Genomic DNA, 22,387 nt, shown 5'->3' with positions numbered 1-22,387 from the left:
TATAAAAGGCAACATTTTTGCTCTGGCCTTTGTATTCAAAGAAATGTCTGGATAGCAGTAAGTGTCAAACCATGGTGGAAAAGTGTCAAACCATGGTGGAAAACTTGATGCTGGTCAGCTATCTGTTCTTGTTAGCTTCTTAGAGTACAGGTGCTTTTTTTTTTTCAGCTTAAAATGATGAGATTAATATAGATTTCTTGGCTTCATGTTTCAACCAGCAAGAGAGCAACATATTTATGGTGAAATAAGAAAATATATTACTTGTGAAAAATACCCACTGGAGAATCTTGAGAACAGAAAAGTCTGCTGCTTCTTGTTCTTGTGTTAAAAATAGTGAAGTGCAGCCTCCCTTCCCCACTCTGTCACAAAAAATGGGCTTAGTTCTGACTCAGGGAGACCAGATTTATGCAGAACTTTTTGAGCTGATGGGCCCAGGTACCAGCAAAGGAATCTCATAAAGCTCAAATGATATTAAAGTTGATTGGGTAATATATATTGCATGTGTGTGACTTACCTGCACTTTTGTTGAGCTCTGGCATATTAAATAAATATTTTGGAAAGTATGATGAATTGAACTGACATCAGACATTAGTTTTTCTACATGTCCTCCTGTGATGGAGTTGCACCACAACCGTTTTCCCCAAAAGGAAAACCAAACTTTTCAACCAAAATGAATTGTTAGAAATCTCAAACACTGTCTGTTTTCACAGGCTTGCCAAACTTCGGTGGTAGGACAGAGGAAAGTGAGCACCCCTTGTGGAAAGACAGAAGACAGACACTAGGACAGCAAATACACAGCCGACAACCAGAGAGCTTACACAAGGGAAGGGAGGGCTGCAGGAAATGCTTTAGTCAGTGCCTGCCTCTTTTTAAACACAAAATAATCACAGAATCACAGAATTGTAGGGGTTGGAAGGGACCTCAAGAAGTCATCAGGTCCAGCCCCCCTGCCAAAGCAGGTTCCATATAGCAGGCTGCCCAGGTAGGCGTCCAGATGGGCCTTGAATATCTCCAGAGAAGGAGACTCCACAACCTCCCTGGGCAGCCTGTCCCAGTGCTCCGTCACCCTCACCATGAAGAAGTTCTTTCTCATGTTGGTACAGAACTTCCCGTGAGCCATGGCCCCTTGTCCTGTCCCCACAAACCACTGAAGAGAGGTTGGCCAAATCCCTCTGTCTCCCACACTTCAGGTATTTATAAACATTAATAAGATCCCCTCTCAGTCTTCTCTTCTTAAGGTTGAACAGACCCAGGTCTCTCAGCCTTTCCTCACAGGGAAGATGCTCCAGGCCCCGTATCATCTTTGTGGCCCTCCGCTGGACTCTTTCCAGGACATCCCTGTCTTTTTTGCACTGGGGAGCCCAGACCTGGGCACAGTACTCCAGGTGCGGCCTGACCAGGGCAGAGTAGAGGGGGAGCCCATGCTGCCCACTGCGAGCTCTGCCTGCCCTGCTGACCCAGCTCTGACAGAGCAGCTCGGGTCTTGGATTTGCCCCCCAGGTATGAGCATGCAGGCAATGTGATGGTTACAGCACTTTTCAGACAAAATTAAAAGGTCGTGACTGCAGCTCTGGTGAGCTAACCTCAAGCAGCGAGTAGTCACTGGTCTGGGTGCAGCTACCTGGCCATGGACACCTTGAGTTCTCGATTATAATGTTGTGCAAGCTTGTCCCAGATATTACTTTGCCAATACGAAGGATAATCCGTGTTTCTTCATCTGGGTGTCCTTCAACACCCACACGGTGCTACTAATTCATGACAGCTCAGCAACTGTAATTGGTCCTGGAGTTACTTCAAGAAGATCCTCACCCCTCGTGCAAGTCGTAGTCTTGTCCCTTTGATTCCTCTGTTTCTACAGGCTGCTTCCAGGGAGATAAAAATCAGTGAGGCCTGCAGCAGGAGACACAGAGAGCCTTCTTTCTTCCCCTTGCAGTGGGAGCTTGTTGGTTAAGAAAAGGATACAGCAGCAATCCTGCAGGAGCGAGGACCCGGAGAAGCCACATTCCCCCAGGGCCCCAGCACCCCCTGAGTGCAATGGTCCCTCTCGTCTGTCCACCCCTGCCTCCACCCCTGCAAAACCGGTCCTCAAAAAGTGAGTCCATGTGGGTTGCAGGGCAGAGAGGTTGTGATGTGAAAAACCACAGCAGTGGCCGAATGAACTGCTGGGCTGGAGAGGGGAAGGAAACCCAGAAGAGCAGCAGCCGACTCACACATAAATCAGCAGAATCTGCTATCACCCAGCCAGATTACTGAATTACCCATCCTGAACCTGGATGGTTTCCAAACGCTACATTGCAGATTCAGCTTATCTAATTAAATGCATTTCAGAGGCTTTGCTTCTCTGCGTGCCTCCCCAGAGTTATTCTGCAAAAAATGTAGGAAAAAGCAGCAGCTACCACTCACACCACAAGTCCTGGTTCTGCCGTGCTTGGGAGTGTGCTATAACCACTGGGCACCACTTATTTATATATACCCTTATCAAACAGAATAGCCAAGATTATATTCAAGGCACGATATTTGTCATCTGTTTGGGATGGCCGCAGATGTCACGTAAGGCCGCAGTTATTTCTGGTTACCCCTTCAAGGGTACAGCTCCGTGCCCTCTACAGCCAGGCAGCAGCCCTGAAGGCAGGCTGTATCCTACCTGGAGGCTGTCTGAGCTTCCTTCTCGCACATCCACCCCTCAGCAGGAGACACGACCTGAGCAGCTCTTGTCAAAATAGATCACAATGGCCTGTACAGATTCTGTAGGGGTCTTACAATGTGAGTAAATGCTCTGACCTGCCTTGGGCCGTGCTCAGGAGCAAGCTGGACTGGGATCCCTTGCACTAAGGGGAATGCAGGACATTTTTGCCATGACCGAGTGGCATTCCTTTCAGCAGGGTAGGGAGGAGTTTGGCAGACCTCCGTCGTGCATTAGCCAGCTGAGACTGCGAGCTGTATCATGGTTTGCTCCTTGCAGTGTCTCTGGCAAAGCCCACAGACGTTTCTTGAACATCTCCTGTGCCCCCGTCACAGCAACCTGCACAAAGCTCCTCTTTTGCACTCCTATGTCGCCCCTTTACAGGCCCTCCAGGGACTGGGCTGGCACAGTGTATCCCTGCCAGGGGAATAAGTATGGTCTTTAAATATAAAAGCAGATTTATTACATGAGAAAAATGCAGGGTGCATTTTGGGTGCATTTTGTCAGTATGTTTTTAATACTTTCAGAGGAAAAATATTTTATTACCGCAGCAGTTGCCAAGTCAACTGCTGCTTCTCAGCCATCCCTGAGGAGGGGACAGCGTGTCACCTGGGTGTGGGCAGTGGCTGAGGGCAATGACAGCAGTTTTTTAATCACATATCACCAGTTTTAATATAGCACAGATTTTCAGCAGTTATTTACAGGTTGTTTTATGACCCCCGTGATGCGACTCTGGATATATTTTTATTTCTGGTGGACAAGAGCTCATGCTTTTCACCATTTTGTTATTCTCAATCAGATGCTCTGAAAATGACTCTTGAATTACCACAGCATAGCCCATGCTGCTGGTGATGGGATAAACCCAGTGGTCCCTTCCTCGCTGCCTCAGAAGGCCATCCTGGCTGTTCAGCCACCATACCCATTCTCAGGTTTCAGGCTGTATTGCCAGGGCTTCTGGTGCAACCTCAACCAGGTGAAGTGCCTAAAGACTTTTTAAAGCCCATACCGAAGTAGAAAAGCTTGAGCTGTATAACCATACCAGTTAATCTTTGAGATGCAATTTATTCCAGTAGGCGCAGGCATTTGCTGTTGTTTTATTGTCTGCCTTCTTATTTATGATCCTTATCCTCATACTCAGCACTAGAAATTGCATCTCTAACTCTTCTGTATGTCAGCCTGAAAGAGTCTTTACAAAATTTTCTGTTCTACTTTCTGTTGCTATAACCTGGCTTTGCAAGACAAAACTTCTATTCCTGGATGACCATGGGGTGCAAATGCTGGGCTCCCCCTAGGAGCTTCCCATGTATCCAGCTTTAGGAGTTTCTCCTCTTAGTATCTTTGCTCTCCTGCAGAGAGGAGTCCCTTCCTCTGAGCATGGCACGACAAGGACAACTGTGTTCTGCTAAGCCTTCAGCAGCCCCCGGTCATGCTCTCCCTCTTTTTGTGTTTGATAGAATATCATCAGCAGCAACAACAATGTGTTTTAAAAAGACATTCAGTCACCTGTCCATGGCAGAACTGAAGACAGCAATGCAGTATAATTGATGAAACTTACGGATGCTACCAGGAAGCTCTTCTCTCACCCTTCTGAAGCTTCAGTTCACTGAGCCTAGCACGCATAAACACGTGCCTGTAATTCTTTCTCCCCTTATATAGAGGAAAAGAATTAAATTGCTTTTCCTTTTGCTTTAAAAAAAAATCTGACTCAGGAAAAAAGAAAAAAAGCACAGAGAATAAGGAACATCAAGTCTGCTTTCCTCAATTTCTCTGCAAATCTCCTGTGCGTGAACCAGGGGAATAAACTGAGAGTTTGTTTTCATCCAACTTCTTTTAGCACTTAAGCTTGCGCAGTATATATTGCTCTGTAGTGAATGTGCTCACTTATTACTGGGTATCTCCTCTTCCCTAAAATATTACAGAAAGCAATACTGTAAGCAGTAAAAGCATAGTGCAACAAAGACCTATGGAAAAGAGGTTATCTTTGCCCCTAGCTTTATGCCGGGGTTGGGATAAGTGGGCTTGAGAGAGCATTGAGAGAGGAGGGAAAAGGTACAGGAAAAATCTTCGGCCATGTCAGTTTTGGGATTGCTACTACCCAAGTTTGTTTAATGTGCCATTCTTTTCTACCCCCCCCCCCTTTTTTTTTTTCCAGCGAGCTGTTTTTTTTTTTTTTTTTTTTTTAAATCACACGAATAAGAGGATTGTAGATGATGGGCTCTCTGGGAAAATAACCAGCTTCTATTGCTCAAAGTAGGCATGATTATGCACTATTCCTTCAGGTACCTGACTGAAAACAGTGCTTGTTCACGTGCATATACCACAAAAGCATGTGCACATGTAGAGTCTTGGAATTAGGGAAAGAAGGGAAGGAAATCACGGATGGTTGGCCTTTCTGACCATAACAGCCACTTCAAGTCCTGGTTTCTCATTAGTTGACAAAAGGGAAGGGAATGTAAGGAAAAATTTGAAGTATCCCATCAAAGTTTTGAGGGACACGACATTGAAAGAAGTCCTCTGTTACACAGTGGTGGGGACAGTTTCTGTTTTGTGGAGGGAAAAACCAGGGGGTTGACCCATGGGGTGGCTGCTGAACAGTAAAGAAACTCTTCCCCTTTCTGATTAATTTCAACATTCTGCTCTGAATATTAGAAAGTACTTTTGCAACAGATGTTTCATGGGGAGAAACCTCTTTAATCCCTTCCTTCAGGCTAAATAGCTTTACAAAATCCTCCCCAGGGCTTTGATAACCCAGTAAAAATAACAGCTGAGCTACAGATGATCACTAATCTTGCTGTATGCGTTCGATCACAAAATGGACGGCCAGTAATTTCTCACATGTAATGGGTTTTTGCTTAGATATGACATAAGTTGAACTTTTAAAATCTCCTGATACAAATTAAGAAATTAGAAGATTGACTATGTGCTTGGATCAAACATAAACCACTTTCAATAACAGCAAGATGAATATGGGATCTACCAGGGCAAATTATTTCAGGGCTGGCATAAGATTGAGTCAATGTGATTTAACAAGGAAATAAAACATAACTCCATAAGATTAGAAAAAAATAATTACTTCTGTGTCCCGAATGATATATTCATATCGGGATCTATTTTGAATGAATACCTCAGGCACTGGGAGCAATAAGGTCAGAGTTAGACCAGCACTGAGTAGTTCTCAAAATCCCAGCCATGAGAACTGTTAAAGGACATATAAGCAACTAGAGACGCATAACGATACTATTAACATTCTTTACTTATCATGCCATAGTGCCTGGAGCCTTAAGTTGGGAATCTAAACCTCCTTGCGGCTAGGCATTATGTGTAAATTAGAGCAGACTTCTTTAAATTAATACAAAATACTATGTTTAGAGACTGATACATATTAAGAAATATGTATTCCTTGTGCCTCCGTCTATGACTCTGCCAATCAGAATTAATAACACCCTGAACAGAGATTTTTAGGTGCAAAATCAGCAGCAGCTTGTGGTTTGCCAAGAGCCAGGTAGCCACCAGCTTTAGGTTCTGCAGCTCCTGCAGTCACATGGCTCCACCGGCATCTAAATTGTTTCTAAACTTAGATTATTTTTAAAAGGAAGTTCAGCTTTGCCCTTTATTTCATTTAGCTTTGCTGCTTTATGTAGGTCAGTGGCCGGCCTGGTGGAGAAAATAGTCCTTGATCTTGCAGCAGAAGCTGGTCTGGAAAGAAAATGAAGGCTCAGGACTTTGTTGGAAGGGTTTTGTTAAGTGGAGCCCAAACCTGTTGGCACAGCTGTTAATTGTAATTCCTGGGCTTTTAGAAGGCCGTAGTCAATGTCTGCTAAAACTGCCTGTCTTGGGCAGAGTTTCTCACTTATTCTGGGGCCCTGTCCTACTCCACATGTCCTGAAGCATTGGCTTTCATGATTTTCCAGGGAGGACCGGGAAGACAAAGCCCTCTCCTGCCCTGCGCGTCAGGGTAGAGTTGACTGCAGGACACCAAGGCCACCACCTTCTGTCCTTCAGCTGCTGGCTCTGCGTAACACTTCTTTGCCTATGGCCTGTGCAAATGAATACACTTTTTGTATCTGGACAACAATAAAAGAATTTGATCCTAGACAGAAATTATACCTACTGTCTCAGTTCAAGAGTCTGTCTCAGATCCCTCTTGAGTGGAGACAGAGTCCCTGGTGGATGATGACAAGGCTAAGGCCTTGTCATCTCTTTGGGGATGGGGTGTGGGTGATTCAGGTGTCTGAGAGGCAAAAGCAAAGCTAAACTGGCTTTGCTGAGAGTCCTGCAGTGCTTCTGAGAAGGTCAGAGGCATCAGTGCAATGTAGACATAGTCTGCATGTGCTTTCAAACCTGCAGCATGCGTAACAATATGTTACTTCAGAGGCACCGTCACCTTCAAGGAAGGACATGAGGAAGGGTCTATTCGTGGCCTCTGCCTATTTCCTCAAGACGATGCAGCAAAAAAGTGCTGCCTTAGCATTCGCTATGTCAACTTTAAATATAGCCATTGGAACCTATTTTCTTTCTTTTATTCTTCTCCCACTGTCTTGATCTTTTCTTTTCCTTTGTAATCCCAATGCATTGTTCTCACTTGAGATCCTGAGCTGATGGCTTGTTTGCTTTCATTGTCAGTTTTTGCTTCCCATTTCACTGCTGTTATCCTTCATTTGTACTTTGAAACAAAGGCAATATGTAAATTGAGAACAAATGATATCCTATAACAAAGTCTCTATAGCTCTTTTGTTTGTTATCATGAATCTCTTCCATCATCCCACGGTGTTGACAAGTTGCAAAACCTACTGCTCTTTGCTATCAGTTGGGACTGGGGACCCAGCACTTTTTCCAAATTGCTTTCAGAGCTTTTTCCAAGCAAGGATCTTAATCCCCACATCTTTCTGTCAAGGCCTGTGCCTTGTTTGATGACGGTACACCAGCTTTCCTGCAGGCTGTGAGGAGGAGGACCGCCACCTCTGATCCCCAGGTACAGCTGACATTGGGTGCTGACAGAAGAGGCCATGTGGTTACAAAGCGGGACACTTACCAGATCTGTACTTTCTCCTTTCCTTCTTATATTCTCTTCTAGGTGTGCTTCAGTACAGCATACTTTGACAAAGATTAAAAGAAAAGTTTCAAGAGGAGGTATATATTTATTGTAAAATATCTAGACAATTTCTGATTTATTTTTTCAATGTTATAGGAAGCCCAAGTCTTTAAAAAAATAATAAAAGAAATACAGTGACAGGCACCACTGAACGGTAAATACCCTAAGCATAGTTTAAATCATGTTTTTTTAGAGATTATCCTCCTTTCAAAGAACAGGTAGATTTTAAAAAGTGGCAGAGGTCACAGCACAGGTTACACAGCCCAGCCACTGGTAGCCACCCCTAAAACCTTTGGTTTAAAGATGACCTCCTTGAGTTACAGAGAAGTCTGGCGGTGGGAGAGCATGCAGCACAGCTGGGTCTCTGTCCCAGCTTGGGGCCAGTTCAAAGCAGCTTTTTGGGGACCTGAAATTCCTGTGGAGGAGAATTTCAGCCCAAAAGTGGGTTGCAGGAGGAGACCCAAAAGGACCATGGACTGGCTTGGTGGAGGGCAGCACCACACTCATTATCCCCAAATAATTATTAAATGGATTATTAAATTTATTATTAAATGGATAACTTAAATAGATTGTTAAAGCTACTGAACTGACTCTTGAAGAGCTATCCTTCCCTAATCAAACGTACCAGGAAAATGAAATGGTTTATCCTGCTTTCATTAACGTTGAGCTCCGCAGAAAAGAGGCTGCCTGCAGAGAGATCTCTTGCTTATACTTCTGTAGATGATATCCCACAGAATGAAAGTTAACATTGCTTCATCTTTATTGCTGTAAAACTGGGAGGGCTTGCAAAAGCAAGCCTAAAGCACAGCTTTATCTGAACCATGATGCAAACCGGTCCATTAATAAAGTAATTGGGCATAGCTTGAGCAAATTGGAAGCAAATGTTGCTTATATTCAGCTACTAACATGCTCCTTCTCTGAGGACTGAAAGATGGAGCTGACAAATTGTACTGGCTAAACTGCAAGTCTAAATTGCAGCCTCCTAGATCAGGAGGAGGACAGCTCTTTTGCTTGATTTTGGGGGGCTTAGCAGGGGAGAAACGCTCCAGTTTGCTATTTACAACATAAGCCACCAAGCAGCAGTCCCTCCTATGCTGGGATTGCGCTCATCCCTGCCAAAACCAGGCTAAAATCCTCCTGCTGTTGACATTACAGCTGAGAATGGTACCAGTGCACAGCTTTCAGCCCCGATGCCTTTGACTTGGGAGCAGGAGGTGGCACTTGGTGGGGACCCAGCTCCACGTTTAACCAAGCATTCGGCAGGAGAGGGACCAGAGCAGCTCTGCGCCTTCCCTTGCTCCCAGCCCCAACCCCAGGCAAGGCATACATCTTTCCCCCGACTACAGATCCCTCAGAGGACAAATCTGACATCACTCCTGGTTTACTTGGGATTTAGGATTTACATCAGATCCTCTCCAGCTCCCCTCCAGCTGCAGGCCTGGGCTTTCTCTTTCTCTAGCTGTTTCATTTGGGAAGTAAGTGATGGGGAAGAAGAAGCTGTTTCCGTCATGGGAGACCAAATATGCATTTCAGCCCGGCCTTAGTCCCTCCAGGAAGAGCAGCCGAGGGCACAGGGTCTCTGGCCTTTTACCCCTTCTATTTACTGCTTAGCCTTTTAAACCTGTTAACTTGCACTGACAGATACAAGGTCCCATGGAGTGTATGGGGTGACTGAACCAGCTGAGGTCAGTACAGGTGAGGATGTTAATTCAGAAACATAAAAATAACTTTTGTGATGCATTGGTGGCTTCCAGAACACCTAGAGCTGAAACTACTCAGTCAAAGCAGAGCAGACTTGAATTACAGAGCAGGGTCTGGAAATGAGGAGAGAGAAGGGAACTATAATCACTGGAGTGATGATTTAGAGGCGTTAAGAGACAACAATTTTTTGAACATTAAAATGTTTCCAAAGCAAACCCACAATCCTAGGATTTCCAGTCTTCGTCAGACTTAAACCCCTGTAGGTAGCAAGGCTAAAACCGTGCAGTGAGCTGCAGGCTGCTGCAGGCTCCGTGCTGGTGCTTACATCCTGGGGAGGAGGATTCTGGTGCTCCCAGCACATCTCTGCTCAGCTCTCTTACCCGTTCCTTTTCAGGAACCTTTTGTTCCTTCTGTATGCAACAGTCAATAGCTACCTAATGCTTCAGAGACCTACTTCTGCCTGTCATAAAACAAAAGAAATTGTTATTGGCAATTGTGTCAAAGTGGGAAGCTATAAAATCATGAGGAAAAAAATTCTATGCATTTATTTGGATGTACTGTTTACTAGGCAAAATTAAGCCTATTTATAGTCTATTCTTTTGCCTAGTCCTGCAGCATTATACGATGTATGCACCTATTTATCACCTGCTGGAGAGCAGAAGAGCTGCGCCCATAAAAACTTGTTTTCTTTCTCAAGGTTTTCAAAGGTTTTCACGTACAGGAGTGAAAATAAAAATGTTGACTTGGGAAAAAAAAAAAGGAATGAGTCTAGGGAAGAAAATGGCCTGAAAAAGCCATATAAAAGCACAGTCAGTTAGGTGCTGTAATGACTAATTTCCAGGTGGGTGGCTCAGAGAGCAGGCTGCAGAAACCTGGGCTAAGCACCAAGGCTCTGCTCCCAGCACAGAGGAGAAGTGTCTCAGAAAGGGACCCCCAAGCACGAGTACATCCATCGGGGACCATGCAGGGAGCACAAGATGGTGGGTAAGGTCTCAGAGGACACTGCGAACATGAAACTTCTTCAGCAAAAGAGAGATCTGGATCCTTCCTTCCAGGTATCTGAGCAGGAGTCAGCTTGTTGGTATTTAAGAGCTTCCTGGAGCACTGCACACACCCGGGGATGGGGATGTGCTGGCAGGACTTTGCTGAGTCAAGCATCACCCACCATGTTACACCACCTTACAGGGGTGACCATCTACTCTGAGCTGGAGGAGAAGGAGGAGGAGGACGATGACGATGATGACGATGATGACGATGATGAGGATGAGAAGGAGGAGATGCCTCCTACTCTGCTGAGATCCTTCCAGCCTGCTGCATGGCTCTAGAGAGAGGGACGGAGCTGGAGTGTAGCTCAGCCCTTCAGTGGCTTAGGAACTCACCTGGCAAAGACTTTTAATTGTGCCAGTTGTCTGTTTTAAGCAGTTACTGACTAAAATATAAAATCTGACCCTACAGACTATGCAGACCCCCCTGCACTGCTGGCAAAATACTCGATCTGCCAGGCTACAGAGACGTGCTGCTTCTCATCTGCCCTTGTTCAGGCCTTACCTGTCTCTTGTGCAAGAGGGGGAGCAGGTGGCAGGTACCCCGATGCTAGCCCTGATCCTGCAATGTAGTGCACTCAGCTGACACGTGTGGGTTTCACCTGAGGAAAGACTTGAATGCAATTTCCCAGCTCTTACAAGGGTGTTTTACCATGAGACTATTGCATAAAAGACAGGTAACATCTCCTCCTCCTCCTCCGCCACCTCCTCCTCCTTCTCTACTCACTTTTTATATGGAAACAGGGAGCTAAAGTGTATTTTGTAAAGGGCTTGATCTTGGCAATGTAGGTCAGGTGTTGAAGGTACATATTGCCGGCGTGGCATGCTCAGATACGCAGGGGGAGAGAAGTGTCCAGTTTCAAGCCCCAAACTGGGCTTACTGGGAAGACAAACAAAATGCTTGCCTGGGTGATGTATTTTTTTGCCATGAATCCTTATTTTTCTCCATGATCATTTTGAAGGTAAAATAATGAGGGATCTTCTCAGGCAAAACCACGAGGTAAGTGTCTTCAGGTTTAGGTAGCATTATGCCGATTGTGTATCTCCTGTATATACACTTCCATTTTTAAAACTGACAAGGCTTAGCAGAACCCCAAAAAATCTCAAAATAGCAAATATTTATACTGGAGTATCTTAATCTCTTGAAGGTATCTACTGTTAATGTAAACGTATATTGTTCTGTGGAAGGAAATAAAAATACCTATTGGCTGGTTTGCTGCTTAGCTGACTTTCTGAGCCCTGCCTTTATAAGCCTTGTCTAATTTGAAACTCACCACAAATTATTTCCCAAATCTTTATTTGTAATACTTTTTCTTCCCATATCTTTTATTTTCTGTTAACATAACTAAGTCAAACGTGCTGCCAGCATCTGTTAGCTCATATTTGCTGAGCTGCTATTTACCTTGTCATTTTCGTTTCCTTAAAGCTGCCTTACACTGTTTCTTAAATGATCTCGTCCTACATAATACTTGGGCCTAAGAGCTAAGATTAATCTGTAGGTAGAAAAACAGGTCTAACATCTCTGCAACTCAAATTCTGAATTATAAAAGTTAATCCAGGGAAGGAAATGCATGGCACATTCTGGGTAGATGTGGAGGAAATTAATAGTACTGGGGAAGAAAATCAGTGGATTGAAAGATATTAAAGTGACTCTACCGAAATGCTTTTAGGTTGAATAATATATTCTGAAAAGTCACTTTTGTTCTATGCTAAGGTGGGAGCTATATGTTAATTTCTTTTATTCCTGGATCATTTTCTCTTTGAGGTGTCATCAGTTGAATTTTCAGTACTACATTGAAATGAATATTCATCACAGAGTTAGAGCTTTTGAAAGATCTACAGGGGGAAAGAAAAAAAAAACAAATGCAAAAAAACACAACACAAACCCCCCAAACCCTTTTCGTCCCCCTCTCTGCAGCAGTGAACACGGGAGGCTCCCTCTGGTTCTCCAACCAGCCTGCAGCCCTGGAGCAAGCAGGGCTCTGCACTCCCAGGGCTGCTCCTGTAGCTCTCCAGGTATCCCCACGGTGGGACCGTGGGACCTGATGGGAGTTAAACACAAACCTAAGGGTTTACAGGACTGGGGGCTGCAGGAGCAACAAGAAAAATGATATCCCACTCATTTCCTAGCATGCCTGAGTTGGTGGTGAGAGAAAGCTCAGGTCCTCCCCCACAAAAGGCAGCGTGCTTTAGCTCAGCACAGTGCTAGGATTTAGGGTGTTTCACAGTCTGGGGGGGGGGGGTGATGGGTCAAAAAGAATTTAGCTTTGTGCTGTGGCCAAGCGGAGTAAAGCCAGCCTTCAAATGTCCTACAAACACAGGTAAAACCTCAGAAAAATGGGAAAAGGAGCAAAACGGAATTAGAGAGTGAGTGCAGTTGTGAGGCTAGCAGACACCAGAGGCAGGGAGTTTAGGAAATAAGAGTGCAATTTGGGGTAAATTACAGTATTGCTCATAATGGGATACGGCTCTCACCACTGAACAGTGCGTTCTTTAAAATTAGAGACAAAATGGAGTAATCAGGTGAATCTCTTGGCTGACAGGACAGCTTTTCACCTGTGTGCTCTTTAACAGATGCGTTTGAAAGGAGATTGCGGTGGTGTTTGGAACTGTGCTGCGGTGATTTCCCCAGGGACCCGAGCCTGGCAAGCAAGGGGCAGCACTCCTTGGGTGGCTGCAGGGTGCAGCAGCGCCCAGGAGAGGCAGGGCCTCCGCAGGGCTCGCTGAAATGCCCACTGCGGGCGAACTGTCCCGCTCTCCGTGGGATGTACAGCGAGGATTCAGAGAGGGGAGCGCCACGGCGCAAAGCGCCCTTGTGGGATTTTTTGGGTCTTACCACCACTTCTTCAAATTCTGCCTCAGCCGTGATGTAGTTTTGGACCCAGCCGGTCCTGAAAAGGCCGCGTGTAGTGCCACACAGTGGTAAAAAAATATAATTTCTGTGGGGATGGATGTTGTGAAGCAATGCAGAGGAAACCTTTCAGATACTAATGCTAAATGATAAAAGGAAAAATACATTTTGAAAAATAAATTAACGAACACCAATCAGTCGGTGACAACTGAATTTCCTCACCTGAGGATGGTTTATATAGCTAGCTACTCAGCCATGCTCTACATGAAATTTTCCTCTGTAAATACCTCTGAATATGTAATATTCATATAATTCATAAATGATAATCAACTGCCTTTAACAATGAGGAAAGTGCTTTTCTCAGGTGAGCCCTGACAAAGCAGTGAGCGAGGGGATCCTGGGCTCTGCCAGCCTGGCAAGGGCTGAGCTGCACAGCCGTCAGCAGGTGGGGCCGTACTGCATTAGAGCTGTGAAGATGCCTCAAACAAACGCAATAATATGGAGAAAAGGCTGATTTTTGACCCCTGGCTTGGCAAGAATTTTGTGCCTTTTCATATATAGTTCAGTTTCATAGTTGTCTTGCTTGGGTAGTGCAGAGAAAAGATCGCTGCTGCCAACAAAGCAAGTAGTGGTACTCCTGCAGGAGTGATGCATGAGATGTACTTGTCTCTGGGACCTCAGCACCCCCCCGAGTGTCATCCAGCATGACCAAAATGACGTGGGGACAGACGTCAGGCCCTTGCTCTAAATGTTGTGTTGTGTGAGCTCCGTCCGTAGCGGCACTGGAGCGGGGACACATCCTTGCGGTCCCTGGGGCAGGGGACAGGCACACACGCACGTAAAGACAACACCTGCACCCACTGCAGGTGGCTGCGGTGCCTGGTGTGGTGCTGGCGTGAACACTGGGCACATGTGGCGAGGGGAGCAAGGGGAATGTGGGGCTTGGGGTCCTGCCAGCGGCTGGTAGGGACTGAGGGGAATCAGGGGAATCCCGGCCTCTGGATGGAGATTGCTTGATCCCACCCAGTGATGGGGAAGAGAAGGGCAGCCCCTTTCCTGAAGCAGCCGGCTGTCACAGCCAGCAATGTGCATTGGGACCCTGTGCCCGAGGTGTTAGGAATGAAGTTTTAGGTGGTGCTTGCACCATTTAGTTGGTAGAGCCAACTGAGGAACGAAAGGTGGCTAGGCAAAAGGACCACCTAAAACAGCCCGAAGTAATCCAATAGGCCCAAACTTCTCTCAGCGGCTTCCCTAAAGGATGAATACACTTCAGCATATGCCCACCTACACAGCATTATGAATGGGTAAAACCTGTGGCTTAGCTTCAGCCTTACTCAGCGTTATTTCATGGCTGGGTGGGGCTTTGGGCAGCCTGGTCGGGTGGGTGGTGTCCCTGCCCATGGCAGGGGTTGGAACTGGATGATCTTTAAGGTCTTTTCCAACCCTCCATGGTTCTATGGTTGCATTGTGCACCCCTATCTACCTTGCAACTGCACGGCAATATCACTATACTGGTACAAGGGCCTTATTTGTAATAGGAAATAAATCCATATGAGCTCGGAGAGGCAGTTTACCGCCCTGCCTGGGATGGATATTGAGCCTTTTGGTTAAGAACAGCATTTCAAAAAGCAGAGAAAGAGAAAAACTGCTCCACACTTGTTAGTGGGACCCATTAAGCCCAGGCTCTTCCACAAAGGAGTGGATTTTAGCATTCAAGACAGGGATGTAAGCACAGGAGGATTTATTTTTACAGCCCAGCATGCTTGTAAACTGCAGCGCAGTACATGGAAGGGTTGACAGGATCCATAGCATTAGCATATGGAGCACAGGCAAAGACAGTGTCTTCTGAGCATTTCGACAACTATTTGGCTGCTTTCTGCTCAAAATATTTATGACAGCAGCAAGTCAGAGCTGCCACAAAGATGACAAATTCTTTGAAGTCCACTTGGAAATCACCATTTTCATCCAGATTCCTGAAGACTTTATTGATAGCAACCTTGTCCTTCCCTGTCTGCAAAAGAAAAGCAGCAGGCTGCAGTGGGAGGCTACACAAAGCCCAGAAGCATCACAGGGAGCACGCAGAGGTCAGGGGCTTTGGCTGGCACTGGGGACAAGTTTGTGTGTGTGCTGGTGGCATCCCCATGCCAAGGGTGCTAAAGGTCTCAGCAAGCACATCGCCTCCAGCTAAAGGCACGCTCCTGGCTTTATTGCACCCGGGAGCTGTGGCCACGCACCAGCACGGAGGAGCACATTTTCTACCTTTAACACAGCCTTCATCATGGTTAAAGCTGCACCGTGCAAAGCCCTAAGGACACTGCACAGCTGAGTTCAATGCACATTCCCCACCTGCTCCCTTGAAGGTCTTTACAGCCTAGAAAAAGCCAAAACGATGCTTTCCTGGGGGCAAATGTCAGACGTAAGCTTCAAGCACTGCCATTCCAGCAAGGCTGCGGGCAGCCCGAGCAGTGCCAGGGTGCTCCCTGGGCCCGGGCAGCAGGCATCACAGGCAAAAACATTAGAAAACAAACTTTATTCCTTCCAACTTGGTATCTTTCTGCCTGCCTCACCAGTCCAGTCCATCGTGAGGATGATATTAAGGAAGACAATGGCCAAGTAAAAAGATATATATATATATGTGTATACATTTTGACAAAATAAAAAAAGGTTTTTCTAGGAAATCTCACAGGAGGTCTTTTTTGGCTTGAGTCCCGGCACTGATCGACTCCAATTTTAGGAAAAACGCAGTTTGAAAAACAAACAGGTGATGGCAGTAGAGACCCACGTAACATAGGACATTACCGCTGGACTTTTCTTGAAGCTAAACAAACCCAAATCTGCTATTATAATCGAAAGAAAATATAAAAACTTTCGGAAATGTTCAAGGAATTTACAGGATTGACTACCTGAACTGAAACCTGGGGGCACTGCTTGATCACGGTCGAATTAAATATTGCATTCTGTAATTTCATGTTTCACTTAAAAAATGTGCACCTTTAGATCCCGAAAAGTTGAAGCAGTTGCCCAGATTGATTGATGAATGTGTCTGGAAAATTCTATTCCTTTTCAATCATCAATTTTAAATTTATAAGCGCATATTTAAAACTATTCAGTGAAGCACATGAACTTGTTTTTACTTCTGAATTTTACTTCTGATGTGGGAATTTTTATTTTTTTTCAAACTCTTTATAACCTAGTCCAACCCTTCAGTCCTGTGACATGGATTTACTTCTGCTTCTGATTGACTCAAGAGCTTTCCAGGCAGTTGTGAGCTCTGCTAGTTGTAACTAATCCTAAAACCAGAAATATTAATATAAACCAGGTATATTTAAAGGACCCCCTTTCTCAGAACATTCTTGAAAAAAAAAAGTCAGTAAAATGCAGGTAAAACAGTAACGTTTTTTTTATTTTCCTGAAATCAGATTTATATTCTCCATTGCTTTCCTGCAGTTATTAGTTTGCAAAACAGGGCATTGTTGTTTCAAATTTCTTTTTTTAAAAAGTATTTTTTTCTAATACTAATATTTTTTTTTCTTTTCCTTTTTATTTTCATTTTTCTTTGCCTTTCCCTTTTTATTTCTTTCCCTTTCCCTTTTTATTTCTTTTCCTTTCTTTTCTGTGCCTTTTTTTCTTTTCTTTTTCTTTTTCTTTTTCTTTTTCTTTTTCTTTTTCTTTTTCTTTTTCTTTTTCTTTTTCTTTTTCTTTTTCTTTTTCTTTTTCTTTTTCTTTTTCTTTTTCTCTTTTTCTTTTTTTTCTTTTTTTTTTTTTCTTTTTTTTTTTTTTTTTTTTTCTCTAGAATAAGTAAAGATGGGAAATGGAGATGGAGACTAAAAGATGATAGCACATTTAGCTAATTACCCTCCTGGAAAATGCTGATCTGTTTCCAGCAATTTCAGGAAGTAGTTAGGGCTGGAAGAGCAGCTGCGTGCAACCGGAGCAGGTGGTGCCCTGCCAGCAAAGGTACCCAGGGCCGGCCCTGAGCATCATCCCATTCAGCTGTCATTGGGGCAGGGGCTCCCCAGCTCTTCATAGGCCAAACGTCAAAAGTCAAGTTTTTATAATATATACCCCTTTATAATTATGTTTTGTTGTTGTTGCTTGTTGTGTTTTGTTTTTGATTGTCTTCATGTGGAGACACTATGACTAGCATGCAAGTCCAAGACCAGGAACAGGACACTTACTATGAATCTTTTGGGTCACAACCACTGATCTAAAATAATGTCAGAGACATTTTCTTCTATTCACGCAGAGCCATCCAGATTTTTATTCTGAATATCGCATCTGTATTTAATTTGTGAGTCATAAATCCAGCAGGCATGGATTTCATACCATAATTTCATGCAGCTTGCTTGTAAAGAGACTAACTCATATCAAGTACTGTCCGCAGTGCCCTGAAGTAGTTGTTAAAAAATTGAATTATACAGGATAAAAAAAGTGGTAGCTACATTTGGAACATTTGGCTCTAGATTTTTGCATTTAAGAAGAATAAGTGGACGGACAAATAAATGTTAGTCGTGAGTGCAAAGATCAAGACTTTAAAAAACATTTTCTAGATTTTTTAGTGAAGGGAAGCAAATAAAAAACAATTGAAAAGGAAAAGCATTTTGTCTCCTAGGCAACGAAAGCTTTTGCTATAATGTACTAAGAATTCTGAATACCTATCTAGAGAAATTATATATATACATATAAACTATTTAAATGTACATGATGCTTACATGCAAACCTGCGATGTAAAATACTTTTTCAGGCCTTTTACTATTAAAGGCAGATGTTAAACAGTTTGCTCTGAGTTCATCTGTTGTTCTTTGTGTTTATGCGTCCTTTTTAAGCGCATACTGAGTATGTAAATATGAATACCTAGGGAAAGTAAGTGTAAGATTCTGCATCTCCAGTCAAGATCTTCACTTGCTGACAAGATAATCACCTTTGCAGCAGCTGTGACATCGCATAAGATTATAAATCCGGGAATAAAAAGTAGATTAATTCTGAAGACAAAAGCCAACCTATTTCAAAGCCGTGGTCCTGACAAATTGAGTGATGAATTCGGTAAATGGAGAATAGCTCTGATTATCAGAATCAGTTTTACATTTACTCCATTTTTAGTCAGGTGGTGTATTTTAAAATGTTTCTACAAACAACTGCATGTTTCTGGATGCAACTTCCCCTGTAATGTGTAACAGCTATGCAGCCTGTGGCCCTTGCCATTATACAGAAATTATGCCATGCTCTTCTCTTACTGAGAGGAAGTTTGGGAGCTCTTTTTCAAGGAGGGTTTTCAGTTCTGCTTTGGTGAGGGTTTGTGTGTTGTCTTCCGTCTTTGCATACTTGTCAAAGACAGCCGTGGCCATTCCCATCGCGGTTTCCAGCTGGGACATACCGCTGCTGGGGTCTGGCTTTCTCCTCAGCAGGAACAGCCTCGGGTCTCTTTTGAAGGACGGAGACTGGCCTTATTGGAGGTGCTTTATGCCCCTGTCCCGTCCAGTGGTTGCTCACCAGAGGGACAGTTATCAGTCAGCAAATACCCATACCGAATGCCGCTCGGGGTACTGCATGCCTCAGTACTGACAGCTCTTCATGGCTCCAGCATTATCGTGCCGGAGTGGCTGGCACAAAACGCACTGGACCCACGTTGCTCAGTCTCCAGCTGCTGCCTACACACAGCAGAGGACGTTACATGGAAGTGGAAGCTCAGGTGGCAGAAGGTGACCAGGTATAGCTACACTCAACAGGGAACAGGTTAAAACTTCTGCCCAAGAAGCAGGGTCACCCTACTGAATGCCAGGCAGCTACACTAAACATGCAGGAGCTCACTGAAGGTGTGTTATGTCTATCCTAGAAGTAAGTGGATGCAGTGTGAGAAAATGATTTGGGGGAACCTCTCAAAACTAGGGCACTGTGCATGAATAGCCTGATGCATCCCATGGTGAAACGTTCTCTGTAGAAGACCCTGATTACGGCTTCCCAAAATTAAGGCTGAATTTGGATGTCTTTGGGTGTACCTCTGCATATGTGAAGGTAAGTTTCCAGTTGTGTCATGCTACAAAGAAATTAGCCAAAATTTGTTTTTAATTGAGAAGAATTTTAAAAATTAACTCTTCTGACAGACAGCTGTGGCCACTTGTTCATCAGACAAAATGTATTCTGTGACATTTATGATGCCTCAGAGAAAGCCGACACATCACAAACATACATAAATCTAGTACCTCCTTGAAAGAAACAACAGCATGATTTTCCTTCTTATGTTCCCCAGTAACTGATTTGGTATCTTCTGGAAAACCACTGCAATGTCTCAAGCTGCGTGCTTTATTCAAACAGTTCGCAAGAGCTGTTTGTTCCCATGGCTTCAACCTTATGACACAGTTGCAATTGATTTGCATTAAATGGGTAATGGTTTTCGGTAAAGTTTGAAGGTTTTTACATTAAAGTGCCTGTTGAAACCTGTGGTTTTCCTCAGAAGAAGGAAGAAGAAGAAAGCAAACAATGAGGCCTCACCAGCAATGAGCATCGTCTGGTGTTTGTATGCACACGCAGTGTCAATCACTGGTGCTCTGAGGGCCAGGAACTTGTTGCTTGACACACATCCATAACATCTATGTTAAACATGGCCATTGGAGAGAAATCAGTTCCTCCCTCTGGAAGAAACCCCAACAAAATCAGGTGTCTACTTCACTCATTCTTATGACTTTGGATCATTTTCATCCCTGTTAGTAACACAAAAAACAAAAAAAAAAGTACCCCAAAATGACAGAGAGGGGGAGATCATCAGCTTCAGCCAATAGGGTATGTCTTTATGGCCACACCTTTTTCACATAACCCGGCAGAAAAGTTATCCTCATTCTTGACCCACTTTTCTGTGCGAACAAAGGTGACGCAGTTTTTGCGGAAGTGCCTCCAAAAGTGCAAAAACACAAAATAAACCACAGGACTTGAATTTCTACAAATGGAAAGGTCACCATAGTAGTAACATCTTCTTTTTATCTTTTTTCTTTTTAACATGGCATATTTGTATTCATGTGCATGCACACGCATCAGTGCTGCTCAGACTTTTCAATTCACATTTTTTGTATTGTTTAAATATTTTCTTCTAATTTGTTTTTCATTAAAAATAGCAGCTTGGAGCACAAGGCACAAAACAGACTATTACAACTGTTTGCAAAATAGAAACAAACCACAAGAACAAAGAAGAGCACAAATAGGAGGTATTTGTAGGAGAGCAAGAAGTATTTTGACGCCTGTCCAGCTTCCCTGCGAGATAAGCCATTTCCTGTGGGTTTGGTTAAATTTTATATTATTATTTTCATGCAAATAATTGCCGTTGGTCACTTCTCTCAGGTTTCTTTCTTCAAGGAACAGCATAGACAACAGCTTGGGTGAGGTGTTACTGAGGGTTTATCCAGAATTAGGTCTTGCTTGACTTGGGCCAAAAATTTAAATTATTTATATGATACTAATGGGCAGGGTCAAGTCATTTCCAAAAACCATCCAGATATTTAAATTTCATGGTACTTGGCCAGACAGTCAGACTTACATGAGATCTGTGTGACTTTGTGATGATTTTCTCTTTGAGAATAAATTTTATCTTATGCTTTTCTCAGCAGCGTCTGTTTCGGAAAAGTCTGAATAAATACATTTATCAGCTCTGAAGAGCCATTTGTGTCACAGTCACCGCTGGGACAGTTGAAAAGTTAAACTTCTATTAGAGCTTATCATCCCTTAACATTTATTCCAAAAGGTTCAGGAAGTTACAGGAGAACAACTTTTTGACAATTTTCACAAATGTGTTATGTATTAGAATGTAAGAAGCGCAGGGGGAAGAAAGCACAATTTGAAATGACGAATTCACTGTTTTTCATAAGTTCCATCTCAGCAGCAGTACTAAAAAGCACTTTATTTTTCTCTTGATGTGAGGGTAACATTTTACTCCAAACCAACCATTGCATATTCCACACTAAGACAAAATTATATATATAAAAAAAATCTTTTCCAGTGTCCTGGATATTCTGTTGAATTTAGCCTACCAACACACTTTATTTACTGAAGAGTGGAGTTTTCCTTTGCACTGACTCTGAAAACTTGCTGTAAGTCTGGGTAATGATTTTTAAAGGTCATTTTGTTTCCACAATGCACGGCAAATTTACGTATGTCTAAATGATGCAGCTACTACGTTGTTCTGCAAAACACAAAGAGATTAAACTAAACAGGCAACAGTGATGTGTAAACAGGAAGAAGGTCTTACCAGCACATGTGATGCTCGGTGACATGATGAATCAGCTCTGTTAGTTATTTTGAGGGTTCTTCAAATAGGCAGTAGTCTTCATCATCTTATTATCATTTACTTCTCAAAATACCCTTAACATTTATTTCACAAATCCAATTATTAAAGTCACATACTATTTAAATGAAGTTTAAAGACAGGTAAAATCGTGAAGACCGAGGTCAATTAATGGGCTGTGAATTTCTGAGTTGAGAGATGAAGTACTGCCGTCAGGCAAAGCTGAAGCACAGGAAATATATTTTACCATTGTATATTGACTCAACTTAAACACATTTACTAGTGTACTAGATTTAGCCATACTAGACTGTAAAATCAATGAATATACTACAGTCAGTAAATTAATATTTACAGTGTAAATACTTCTGTCTAGTTTTCAGTCCATGATTGAATAATTTCCTGGATGCTCTTTACAGGATTTCTATGTTCAGGTTTAAGGATCATATTAAGGCTTCCATGACTACTTTTGTTTTCTTATTGTAATGACAGAAGGAGAGGTCACACCCTGAGGTAACTGATGTTGTTCACTCAAGCACTTCAGTCATGATTTCTACGCACCACGATTCCTCAGCCACTCTCACACAGGCAGTCCAACTGTGATTTGCCCTACCTTAATGCTTATAAAATCCTAGGTCTTGTTTTGCATTCATTTCTAAAATGGATAAATACAGGAGCATTAAGAGTTGTATGTTCCTGCGTATTCTTAATTTGTATGAGCCACCTTCCAGTAAGACACACCTGACATCTC

The 22,387-nt window shown here is 43.4% G+C and overlaps 1 protein-coding gene across 1 annotated transcript; it reads right to left on the bottom strand.

The window, feature by feature from the left end:
* Positions 1-14,967: 14,967 nt before the first annotated feature.
* On the bottom strand, positions 14,968-18,803 carry S100P (S100 calcium binding protein P). The gene is made up of 2 exons (XM_083833317.1): positions 18,605-18,803; positions 14,968-15,381 (listed from the first exon to the last, which is right to left on the bottom strand). Exons 1-2 carry the CDS (start codon positions 18,740-18,742, stop codon positions 15,232-15,234), a joined length of 288 nt encoding a protein of 95 aa, XP_083689443.1. The 5' UTR covers positions 18,743-18,803; the 3' UTR covers positions 14,968-15,231.
* Positions 18,804-22,387: the final 3,584 nt, after the last annotated feature.

This window comes from Anser anser, assembly GCF_964211835.1.
Source record: "Anser anser genome assembly, chromosome: 4".
NCBI classification, from domain to species: domain Eukaryota; kingdom Metazoa; phylum Chordata; class Aves; order Anseriformes; family Anatidae; genus Anser; species Anser anser.
This window is presented reverse-complemented; position numbering and strand designations above follow the sequence as displayed.

Bases quoted from the DNA above. Each gene is read 5' to 3' on its own strand.
- S100P (XM_083833317.1), bottom strand. From the start codon at position 18,742: ATGTCCCAGCTGGAAACCGCGATGGGAATGGCCACGGCTGTCTTTGAC. The intron at 15,382-18,604 runs GTAAGAGAAGAG...TTTCTTTTGCAG, and splicing joins AGCTCCCAAACTTCCTCTCA to ACAGGGAAGGACAAGGTTGC.